The sequence below is a fragment of the Neolamprologus brichardi genome, chromosome 15 (genome assembly GCF_056152115.1).
Source record: "Neolamprologus brichardi isolate AB-2024 chromosome 15, ASM5615211v1, whole genome shotgun sequence".
NCBI lineage: Eukaryota > Metazoa > Chordata > Actinopteri > Cichliformes > Cichlidae > Neolamprologus > Neolamprologus brichardi.
In genome coordinates, this window is record NC_142118.1 from 26,012,472 (window position 1) to 26,024,756 (window position 12,285).

Below are 12,285 nucleotides of genomic sequence, written 5' to 3' on the forward strand. Positions count from 1 at the left end.
TTCCATTTGACAGACTAGTTACACAATATGGGATCAACAAGAAAAGATTTTTAGAATATCAACAAATTAAATCCATAGTAAAAAAGAAATTTAACCTCAGTCAAGTTGAATTACAAACACCACCAAGTGTGGTTCAATTTCTTACTCTTAAATCCCCCAAACTATTATCTAAAATATACAGAACACTTTCTAAAATAGATGAATCAATATCCCTTCCTATTGCAAAGTGGGAAGCAGATTTATCAGTCAGCTTAGACCAAAACGTCTGGTCTCAGATGTGCTTAAAAACCTTTAAATTGATTAAAATCCCAATCTGCAATTAATACAATACAGAATACTGCATAGAGTGCACTATACAGGTCATCGAATGTTCAAGATGGGCTTTACATCCGCCAACAACTGCTCACACTGTCAAGGCAATACACCAGACAATTACATCCACGCTCTTTGGTTCTGTCCACCAGTGCAGAAGTTTTGGCACAAGATATGTGAAGACTTATCAAAGTGTCTGAAATGTAAAATTCCAACCTCCCCTTTAGTATGCTTGTTGGGAAATTTGGATGATGTCACTACAGAAACTAATACAGTCCACATGGTTTTTACTGCCCTATGCATTGCCAAGAAAACGGTCCTCATGAACTGGAAAAATAAAAATAATCTTAATTCTAGCCAATATAGAAACTATCTAATAGATCACATTAGTCTCGATATAGCCTCTGCCACCACATTAGATCAATCCCTCTGGGCTCCTTTGATCGGCTCCATCACCTAGCGGGGTTGGGGGGTCGTGGTTTGGTCCCGCCTTGGCTATTGTGGTTGATGTGGAGGTTGGGATGGGCTTAGGGCACCTGGAGGACCCCTAGAGACGTTATCCCTGGAGGGCTTAACCCGGGGGTTGTGTTCATAACCTGGTTAGTGGCTCTGGTCGCTCTCAGAGGTTGTTCTCCTCGTGGCCGCGTGCAGCGGGGCTGGAGGATGGTCTGTGCTGGCGGACGTAGGTTACTGGCCTGGTGGCCTGGCTCGGATCCGGGGCGGGCGTGGGGGTTTGGGGTTCGGGGGTGCTTCGCCTCCGTGCTGGGGCTCTGGCTGGGCCTTGGGGGCTTCGGTCCTCGTCGGTGTGTCGCCGAGGTTGTGGGCGGGTGGGTGCACGGGGGCTCAGCCCTGGCGCAGGGGGCCTCTTGTGCATCGGCCTAACCGGGGGGCTCTTCAACTGGCAGGGAGGTTGTTCCATCTTTACAGGAGTCCACTCTGCAGGTGGGGGAGAGACATAGGAGAGGTGGAGAATAAACTTAACCTGGGTGTCTGTGTCTTGTGTAGTCTGGGAGATGATTGAATGTTGGGGCGGGTACAGTTTCCTCTGCGGTGGGGTAGGGTGGGCTGCCCCGGGTCCTGTGGGGCTTGGCGGTGCTGCTGCAGTAGGCCCCGGTCTGGATGGGCCTGGGCTCCCTTGCCTTGGTGGATACCAGAGGACGGGGGTGCCTATTGGGGTCAGCGGGGGAGCTGGCCCTAGGGGACACCCTCCCCTCCCTTCTTTTCCTCCCCATCCCCGGCTGCCTCCCTCTTCCCGCTCCACCACACCCACCCACACAGGTAGGGCTTTGGGGTGCGGGTGTGTCACCAGGGTGCAGGGGAGACATTCCACCCCCCTCTGTCCTCTTCTGGCCACCTGTGCCTCAATTTTATCTCACAACTTAAACATCCACATTACTTACACTCTCATAACACACACACACATATATATATATATAGGGCCTTGAGGGTGGGCACGTTAACGGCGTCCAGTAGACGGTCTGTGTATTCAAACCTACCTCTGGCGCCGGTGCCCACCTCTCAATTTTAAATCCATGTAGACATTGAGGGTTCTCGGGAGGGGCCGTGCTAACACCTGCTGCTCTCTGGCAGCAGCACCATGCTCTCCCTTGTTTTAAACACACTTTAGAGCAACACGCAGCAACACTACACTTGAGCGGGAGGAGGAGGGTATGGGGTCTTAACACACCCCTGTTCTCTGCTAGCCATCGGGGCGGGGGGGCTGGGAAGAGATGCTGGCTGTCCGATTGGCCTCCCTGCTGCTGCGGAGCCTGGGGCGGTCTGCTAGCCTCCACCCCGGAGGGAAGGGTAACATCTCTTGGGTCTGGGTGCCGTTTCCCCCTCTGGGGGCGAGAATACCTGGACCCGGGGTATAGAGTATGTTTGGGGAGTGTGATTGTGTGTACATGTCCATTTACGTTTATTCCTACGTTGGGTGAGTGCTGAGTGTTTGTATATGTGTGCATGAGGGTGGGAATGCATGTCTGTGTCTGTGTGTGCCTGTTTGTCTGTGTCTATATGTCAGGTCGGGTCTTAGACTCCACCTCTCTGGGAACTCCCAGGCCCTCCAAGTGTGGAGGCCTATCTCCCCTCACCACACTCCCTGCCGGTGACTGATGCCCTCAGGGGTCGGTGCATTGTTGGTTCTTGGTGTCCGGGGCTGGGCGCTCAGGTCATGTGCCAGCTCACTCCCGGTGGCTACTTGGCGGGGCCTGGCGCCTGCTGCTCAGTCAGGCCTCTTCCGGGGCGCGGAGGGCCCTCGGGCCTCCGGCCTCTGTGCCTGCGGCTCGGTTCACTCTGGCACAGCTGGCTGCCGGCGGAGCCGGCGGGCACGCCGGTGCAGCCCCCTCTAGTTTCTGCCCGGTGGCTACTGGGTGACCCCTCGTCTGGGGATCCTCAGCCCTTCCCATGAAGGTGGCACGGATGCCCCTCTGGTGGTCCTCCTTGGGCTCTTGCACTCTGGGGCCTCTGGATGTCTGGGGCCTGGATCTCCTCCATGCCTGCTTCATGCCCTGGGGGACAGGGCTATGGCTCTCTACATCGTCTTGCAGACCATTACATGGGGAAACCATTTGAATACAAGCGCGCCGATCCACACAGGTGTGCACACAGGTGTTCACTGTTTGTAGACTTAAATCACACCTTTCTTGGCTGCTACTTCAAAGCACATTGTGCGCTGTCTGTCCTGCGTGCTGCACAACAACATTCAATATTTAGTATTTACTGCTGTTTACACTTAGCTAGATTAATGCGATGGTGTTGTGTATAGTATGTTGCTTTGTTTTGTTTTTTTTTTGCTTGTTTTCTATTCTTTTTCTCTCAACAGGTGATCCCGGAGATATTTTTTTTCCCCCCCTTTCTCACTGTCCCTCTCCCCTTCTGTTTTTCTTTTCCTTCCTCTTTCTTTCTCCCTTTCCTATCCCTCACTCATGTCTGTCCCGTCTGTAACAACTGAAAATAAAATAAAATAAATAATAAAAACAAAGGTCGATCAAATGGACCAATACGGCAATGCCATGATGATCCATTTGGCAAAATAAATCCATTGGGTATCCTTGTTGGTCTTCAGACAACAATTCTGACGGCTAAAGAACCAAATGGGACAGGCAAAAAAGAAAAAAAAAAAAAAAAAAAAAAAAAAAAAAAAGATTATGGCAGATATAGCAAAAAGTGACGAAAAACTGCAGAAAGTGGAGAAGTTGGGGCAGAGCATCCAGCACGGCAGCCGACCTCACCAGCGCCATTTTCTCAATTTTCTCATTAGTGTCATGAAGATGTTGCTTTTTGCCTCACTAAATCATCATGGTAACTGGTACTTAACAGATCATCTGGTTGGGAGCAGGTTACGTTCAGAGTTTGAGTTCATGTGGTAATGCAGAAAATATATAAATGTTCTTCAACCTAATTTGAATCTGCTCCTGAGTCTCTTTCGCACTGCTGGAAACACAGAACACACAGCAAGAATAGGTGTTCCACATTCATTCACTCTGATCTCCTTCATCAGGCTGCCGGGCAGGACATTTTTCCATGGATCCAGATTAAAGTCTCAAAGCTCTAATGTGCAGCCATCAGCTTAGAAATAAATAGCAGTAATGATCACACTCAGACAGAAAATCATTAACTGCAGTTCAAATCTTTATTTTACAGCTCTATGCCACAAATAAGAGCTTAACCAGTTTCTGATTTTTTTATTTTTTATTTTTTTTAGATCTTTATGCTCATTATGGATTTTATCGTCATTATTATCTGATAACATCTCTGTTTGGAGAAGTTGGAATGGTCGTTTTGTGCAGAAGAAGAGTCAAATGACCTGCAAAATGTCCCTTGTAACGTGAATGCGTTGAGAACCTCTGACTGGGGTTTTAAGTTTGATTGAAACAGTAACACAGAGAAAGCCTGGATATGTTGAACTTCACTGCTAGTCATACCCATCTAAAGTCACCTGGTACATCTGAGACTGTTTAGGACACAGAAATGTGACACTTTCTATGTTTTTAAAGACACAAGCATCCTTTGTTAAGCTCCTCTGTATGTGCTGACTCTTAGTGTGTTGAGTTTACTGTGTGCTGCTCTGGAAGATGTTCACCTTTGACCATATTCAAAGTTTGAAATCAGAAAGAGTTCAAATAAACTTTTCTTTTTCAACAGTTGTCACAGAATGGTTTCTATTAGAGGGAAACGCCCAACTATCTGATGATATGCTATAAGCAGTACTTGGTGACAGTGGAAAGGAAAAACTCCCTTTTAACATAAAAAACCTCACACTGCCTCAAACTGGTTGGAGGTGAAGAGAAGAGAAAGGGTCATGGAAGGACATCAGAGGACAGCAGAGGTCAGACTGAGCCAGGATTGGTAAACAGCATTCGGGCTGTTAATGTCTGAACACTTACACTTTGTGTCTTTGGCCTGATCTTACTTTTCTCAGTAGCTCAGTCTAAAAATAACACACTCACACACGCACACACACACACACGCGTGCCATGATAACAATCCATGGATTTGTGTGGAGACTTTTGAATAAACAAAGTTATGACTGAGCTGAAGTTAAAACTCTGGTGTAACTTGAGACAGATCTGGGATTCATTCTGGAAAGTTTTTGGATTTCAGTCACGGCAGCTCTAAAATTTCACTGATATAAACAGAATTCTTTTTAAAACGTAAAGATTTGCATTAAATATGGTCTAGTAGTGGCTGTAGCACAAGAGATAGAGAAGGCCATGTATTAATTAGAGGGTTGGTGGCTTGATCCCTGGCTGCACCAGTCTGCAGGTCAGAGTATGGACATGATACTAACCCCAGAGCTTGCGCTCTGATGTGTTCATCAGAGTATAAATATTAGATAGAAAGCACTGAGGCACAGAAAAACATACATACTTGTGTTAAATATACACTTGCATATAGAGAATTATTCTTTAACAATCCTTGACAGGTGAAGGTTATGTTTACCTTGCCTTGTGCAGACCTATTACTATGACACTCCATCGTGAGGATAATGGCAGCTGTTTGTTCTGGTAAGTAATGTTTCTGATTGGTTTCTAACAGTTTTTATTCTTTCACTTGCAGTCTTGGTGGAGATTTATACTTAGTTTGCTTTGGGTCAGGCTTATAGAGTTATTAAATCTTTTTTAAAATGACATTTTTGGCCATCAGGAAAAAAGCAGAAATAAAGTTTCACTAAGAATCTTTGGTCGCTCCTAAAAACCTCTAGTCCCTGCTGCTATCTGCACTCTAGGGGATCATCTAGGAATAGTGATTTTTTTTTTCCTGAGGTCTGATTGGTCAGTAAGTGGAATTTTCCTGCCATTGAGTCTCTAATTAGGAAAATAAGATGCCCTGGAGCAAGTTAGGTCTGCTACATTGTGATGTACCTTAGTAAATGAAGCAACTTCAAAATCCTGAAAAAAAGAGTTAAACCTGAAGTTAATCTGTAGCTCTGAGCAGGTCTGGGATTATTTTGGGGGTGATCCAGTTTGTGAAACAGCTCTTCAGCATTTGTTTGTGTGATACAGCTTCATGTGACTTTAGAGCAGTGAAGAGGTGGACTGGTCAACAAGCTCTGATAGCAGCTTCCTAAAATAAAACTTAAGTAACACCCCACCCCCACGCTGGGGTCAGACTAGATTACAGACAGACAGCTGGAGAACAGACGGAAGAAAGGACGAAGCTGAAACTCAAGGGAAACACTGGATTTCTGACAGTGGTAAACAACTTCAGTGACTGAAGCTGTTAGACTGAAACCTGACATTCTGTTTTTCTGGCTCTTTGTTTATCTCAGTTTGCTTCTTTCTGTTTGTTTATCTGGCCATCAAGATGGTTGTTATTAATTTTCTCCATTAAGCTGGGCTCTCTGCTTTAGGCTCTGAGTGCACGCATTAAAAGGTGCTTTTTGTGGGTAATTCCACTCTTCTCCTGATGAAAAGGATCTCTGTGAGTGTGCCACCAACTTCAATCAGAGCTGTTCTCAGATGATGATGATGATAAGATCTGTAAAAAACACAAAACTTTAACAGTAAAATAATCTGAGAGATTAATGCTTCACAAACTGGTTAAACTGGTGAACTTGAACTTTGAACTATATTACACTTTATGTCTCCAAGTGTTACCAACATGTCTTTAGCAGCTGTTTGTCCAGTATTTGTTGGTAGTGAACATGGGGGCGCTTGAGTTTCCATGCTTTTAAGCTTGCAGGTAAACCTTGTTGTAGTTTTTTTTTTTTAAATCATCAAACCCTAAGTTTGTACAAAGTATGTTCAGAAAGACTTTGCAGCTTCTTTACGTGATAAAACGATTAAATTAGAAATAATAAATATCTGACTGGTCTCACTTCCTATTTGTTACAGTGCCATCATGGCAGGACCCAGGATCTCTCGCTCCACATCATCTGCTTCCAGTCTGACTTCTGACGATTATTCTCTCTACAGTAATCTGAGTGAAGAAGAGCTGCTGCAGCTTGCAATTGAGCGCAGCCTAACTGACAGACATGGCAACACCACCGAATCCAACACCATCAGTGCCAACAACACCATCAGTGCTAGTACCCCCAGCTGTATCCAGCCTTCTCATTGTCCTGACAAACTGAACCCAGCAGCCATAAACACAAACCAGCCAAGCCACAGAGCTCAAAATTCATTTCAAGCACAGACCACAGCACACTACAGCTCACCAAACCCGCCACCTCAAAAGCCTCCTGATCCGTGAGTAGCCTCCATTTTTATTCTTAGTCTCTTCTGACCAAGTATGTGGATAGTTGAATATATTTAGAGCTTCGGTTCATTGATGAGTTTGCATGTAGAGTAATTGATTGATTGATTGTTATTTAATGTGTTCTGATTGGATGCAGACCCTGTGTCCTTGTTCTCATTAGCTGCAGGTTCTGTGTCTGTGTCCTGATTGGCTGCAAATCCTGTCTTCGTGTTCTCATTGACTATAGTTTCCTTGTCTGTAGTTTGATTGGCTGTTGTCTTTGTGACTGTGCTCTGATTGCTTTCTCTTTTTGGAACTGTGTCCTAATTGGCTGCTGTCTCGTCAGGAAGACATTTGATGGGACAATCAGTCTGTTTGTCACGGGTTCTGGGAAGAGGATGGTGGCATATCGCAGACATGATGGCGGTCTGGTCCACATCTGTCCCGAACCTGAAGAGTGAGTTTAGTTCTGCTCCTAACATGTACAGCCATTTGACTCACCTCTGAACAAGGTGTTCCAGTTGGCTGATTGGTCTTGTCACTGCAGGGAGGAGGAACCCTTGTTCAAAGCAATCCGTGAAGGTGATGTAAGCAGAGTGAAAGCACTTGCAATGTGCCCAGGAACAAACTTGATGCTGCCGAGTAAACCGGGCTGGCTGGCAGTTCACCAGGCAGCGTGGTTCGGCAAGGAAACCTGTCTGCGAATGCTGCTGTCAGGTAGGTTTACCTATTCAAAATTACAAAGAACAACTGAGCACACCTGTAATACCGTCTTTGGTTTGAGCAGCTCAGCCTGGGATGATCAACAAGAGGACAGAACATGGCGAGACAGCACTGTTGGTTGCCGTCAGTAGAGAGCATCTGGGATGCGTTGAGGTGCTCCTGGGAAGAGGAGCTGATCCTGACATCCCAAACTATGATAAAGAGACACCACTGTACAAAGGTAAAAGAGACAGGACACACATGGAGCAGAGAAACCCCCCCAAAGAAAAACAGAAATGATGATGCAAATGGATGAAAGGGTCCTAACCTTTTTTAATTATTTTTTTTCTTATTTTTATCCCATCTTCATAAGTTTTAATTAGGAGATTAGACTCTCTTTGACATCCAGTAGGAACAGCTTCACCAAGCCACTAAAAACAACCAATTTGACCAGCTCTGCATGAAATTTTAATCTACGTGGACTATATTTTGGAGATTGCCAATTTATAAACATAGACCAAGCAGTCATACCAGCAGGAGTAAAACAGGGAGATGATTTAATCTAACCCTAACCTAATGGACATCGTCTCAGCTTGAATCAACTGCATCTGATTCTTGTTTGGGTGAAATGTCCCTTTTATGTCTCCAAAAGTTGATTCTGTTCATCTGGACATAGCGTTTTCAGTGGGAGACTGAAAACACTATGTTCAGAACAACAGAATCAACTTTTGGAGATTTACTTACCTGGATAATTGAGAATGCATCAAGATGTCCCTTTTATGTGTTTTCCAACCTAACCTATAGCCTGTGAGAGGAGCAACCCAGCAATTGTGGCAGTGTTGCTGAACCACGGAGTAGTGGTGAACACTCGCTGCATTCAAGGGTGGACGGCACTACAGGAAGCTGTTAGCCGAAACAACCTGGACATCTGTGAGATGCTCCTGAAGGCCGGCGCCAAACACAGCATCAGCAACATGTATGGCATCACACCACTCTTCACCGCTGCTCAGAGTGGGCAGCTCGCCACGCTGCGTTTTCTGCTCAAACATGGTAAATAACGTGGTTAATGAACTTGTTGCACACTGAACACTTCTGTTGCCACTGAATTAACTCCACCTTTGACCCCACCCCATCTCCCATTTTGCAGGTGCTGACATCAACAGCCAGGCAGCTGATGGCGCGACAGCTCTGTATGAAGCCACTAAAAATGGACACGAACAAGTCGTTGAGCTTCTCATTTCCCAGAACGCTGATGCCAACAAACCAGGAAAGAGGGGACTGCTACCTCTTCATGTTGCTGCCCAGAGAGGAAGTGACACGTAGGTACACTATGAAATGTTTACCGAGTTGTGCAGACTCACTGGAGTTAATTTGGTATTTAATAGTGGCATTGTGTTAAGTGTGGCTACCTTGACTCATCCAGGTTTTAGGTATCTGGAGCAATTTTAGGGAGCAACAGCATTAACCTTAAGTGTTCCCAGTGTTTCTAGACCAAAGTAGCGATGGGGTTTCGGCCACAAGTGGCCCAGATGTTCCTGGGCACAAGTGGCGATGTTTCTGGCCATGAGTGGCCCAGGCGTTTCTGGTCATAGGTGACCCAGGGTTTTCTGGTGCTAAGTAGCCAAAATGTTTCTGGCCATAAGTGGCGAAGTGTTTCTAGTTGTAAGCGGCCCAAGTGTTTCTGATTGTAAGTGCACTAGGTTTTACTGCTTGTACAGGGCCGAGGTGTTTCCGGTTGTAAGTGGATAAAATGTTTCTGGCTGTGAGTTGCCATTGTTTTTCTGACTGTAAATGCCCCAGATGTTTCTGGACATAAGTGGGCCAGCTGTTTCTGATCGTTAGTGACCAAGTGTTTCTGTCCGTAAGCGTCACTAAGGTGTATCCGTTTAGGCTAATTGCTAGGTGTTTCCTGTTCCCAGCATAGTCTCCATGTTGATCCCAGCCACCAGTAAGGCCAGAGTCCGGCGGACTGGCATTAGCCCTCTGCACATGGCAGCAGAGCGTAACCGTGATGATGTCCTGGAGACTCTAATCGGGGCAGGGTTCGATGTCAACGCCCAACTATCAGAGGAGTGGTCTAGGTTGTACGAGGACCGCCGTAGTACGGCACTCTACTTTGCTGTTATCAACGACAACATTGATGCCGTGCAAATGCTCCTGACTGCTGGCGCTAACCCAAACTTGGATGTGTTCAAGCCTGTGATGGTAGCAGCAAGGCAGGGCTGCATCCAGACCATCACACTGCTTGTAGAACACGGCGCTGAGATCAATGCTACCATCCCAACCCACCCCACTACTTTCCCTGCCGTGTACATGTTCTCAATGAAGTACCTGCCTATGTTCAAGTACCTGCTAGACCATGGAGGCAATGCCCTTTCCTGCTTCAATTGTGTGTATGGCAGTCGTCCTCACCCACCAGTCAAAACCAGTCGAACAGAGAGGGATGAACTCCATGATATCGACCAAGCTGTCCCAAGAAGAGGCATTCAGGTGACCTCTATTTTTCCTTTTAATTTTGTGTTTATCTGGTAAAATGAAACAAATCCAGGTAAAAATCAAAACAACAAAACCATTACCATAGCTACTCAGGTGGCCTTGTTTGAAACGGGGTATTTAAAGACTGTTAATGTGTGTGAAAAGGGGACATTTAAAGACCTAATGGTGTTTTAGGATGAAAGATCTCATGTTTAAAATGTGGCCTATACTCCAAGCCAGTCAAACATATCCAGGATAACTTTTTATTATCTAACAGTGATCATTAATATTGTACATAAGCCAGGTTATCTGAATCTAGCTCTGAGTGCATGCAGTTGGGCTGTATGCTTGGGTAATACCTGAAAGTACCAGGCAAAACCTTACTGCCTAATCACAGTACTGCCTTCAGGTGACCTCACGATAAAGTTAAGGTGTAACTAATTGTTTGATACACTCACGGACTGACAGTTCTGTGAGATGATATCCATCCCCAGTATCTGTCGATGGGCGGGGCCAATTATTGATGTCTTGTTGGATTACGTCGGCCATGTGACTCTTTGCTCCAGACTGATGGAACACCTGGACAGTTACTCTGAATGGACCTGCATAAAGGAGAAAGCAGGTAAATCAAAAAGTGATAACTGATTCTTCTGCAATTTTACTGATTTCAGTGTTAATAGTTATTCTAGTGTGTTTCCAGGCTAACCAGTCTGTGTTTGTTTCAGCTCCACCGCGCCCACTGCTGCAGCTCTGCAGGCTGCAGATTCTTCATCTGGTTGGTCACCGTCGGTTGAAGAAATTGCCACTCCCTGGGGGTCTGATCCGCTTCCTGCAGCATCAGGAGTTGATGTAGATTGACTGATGTTTATAATCTGGATGGTTTGACTGAGAGTTATTGATTAGCTCTGATTTTTAAAAAAAAAAATTGGTACCCTGATGGTGCTGGAGACAGCAGTGGTAATCCACTCTTAATGCTGCACAAACGTTTTTTGTTTTTTTTTTAGTTTTTGAATAAATAAATGCCACAAGTGAAACCCCAGGGGGCACAAAGACTTGGCCTAAACAGCCAAGATGACTCTGAACTGTCTCTGACCGATTTTGAGTGATTCAAAGTCCAGACTCAAAGGGGTTTTTTTTGTGTGTGTGTGTGTGTTTATGTGTTGTTTGATGTGTTGACATACTGCAAATCAATTTCCCATTGGGGACAATAAAGTTACCACTGAGCACTAAGACTGATCATCTGTGGAGACTCCTGAAGGTCTTCACTAACGACTCCCACCTAAATGGAGACCGAGAGGGTCTTTCTGATCAAGCAATGCAAGGCCTGCATATTTACCCAGGAATCATTTGAGGATCTGAAGGTTTCTTGTTCTGAATAATCTGAAAGAATAGAAATAATTATTTTTTAATGACAAAAGAAACAAGGAGAAAGACTGTGATCCTCATTTTCAACTCATGACATTGTGGAAGGACAAAAAAATAAAAAATCAACTTGACGGGGAAATGATTAAAAAAAATACAAAAACAAACAAATATTCTGATTTGCTCAGGGTTAATATCCCGAAGAAGCAGACAAGGTGTCCAAAGCTTTCCTGTCTTCACTTTATCTAAACTGCTTTTTGCAAGGTTTGAAATTATTTGTTTAATTTGCTTTAAATGATTCTAGAAGCTTTATTTCCCAAAGTAATACTGTTTTTTATCATTAATTGTTCATAAATTGATAAAACAAATCTGACTTCACCAAATATTCTAAAAGGAAGATACATCCATCCATTATTGAGTTGTAGGTTCTTAATCATACTTTTGTCCCTGAATATTTTAATTATTCCACGTTAAACTGGAATCTGGTTTCTTCATTCATTTTCACCTTGTTTGAGTGAATATTCTGAAATATCTTGATAAGCTCATAATTTAGCAGTGCTCTAGTGTAATGTTCAGATGAACAGAATTGCATCATCAGTGTACAGTGAGAGCATTTTCAGTCTGTTACTAGACAGATCTGTGAACTGTTACAAAGATTTGCTTGTTAGTCTGAGAAGCAGTGGTGATGGTGAACAGATGTTTTGTCAGCTGTTTTTGATAAATTGTTACTGAGCTGAGCTTTGACTGTTTACT

At 44.7% G+C, this 12,285-nt stretch overlaps 1 protein-coding gene across 3 annotated transcripts; it reads left to right on the top strand.

Annotated features, from left to right (window-relative positions):
• Positions 1–5,897: 5,897 nt before the first annotated feature.
• Positions 5,898–12,269, top strand: LOC102777373 (ankyrin repeat and SOCS box protein 2). 3 transcript variants are annotated; one of them, XM_006793387.3, is made up of 10 exons: positions 5,898–6,010; positions 6,651–7,004; positions 7,340–7,450; positions 7,541–7,710; positions 7,781–7,936; positions 8,500–8,745; positions 8,843–9,014; positions 9,615–10,185; positions 10,639–10,792; positions 10,896–12,269. In XM_006793387.3, the coding sequence occupies exons 2-10, from the start codon at positions 6,658–6,660 to the stop codon at positions 11,021–11,023; spliced, it is 2,055 nt and encodes a 684-aa protein (XP_006793450.1). In that variant the 5' UTR covers positions 5,898–6,010; positions 6,651–6,657; the 3' UTR covers positions 11,024–12,269. The 3 variants fall into 3 exon arrangements, with proteins under 3 accessions (XP_006793450.1, XP_006793451.1, XP_035764845.1); XM_006793388.3 differs by lacking the exon at positions 5,898–6,010 and adding an exon at positions 6,025–6,237; XM_035908952.2 differs by lacking the exon at positions 5,898–6,010 and having other exon boundaries at positions 6,942–7,004; positions 7,344–7,450.
• The last annotated feature ends 16 nt before the right edge of the window (positions 12,270–12,285 follow it).

Bases quoted from the DNA above. Each gene is read 5' to 3' on its own strand.
- LOC102777373 (XM_006793387.3), top strand. From the start codon at position 6,658: ATGGCAGGACCCAGGATCTCTCGCTCCACATCATCTGCTTCCAGTCTG. The intron at 7,451-7,540 runs GTGAGTTTAGTT...TTGTCACTGCAG, and splicing joins ATCTGTCCCGAACCTGAAGA to GGAGGAGGAACCCTTGTTCA. The intron at 8,746-8,842 runs GTAAATAACGTG...CCCATTTTGCAG, and splicing joins GCGTTTTCTGCTCAAACATG to GTGCTGACATCAACAGCCAG.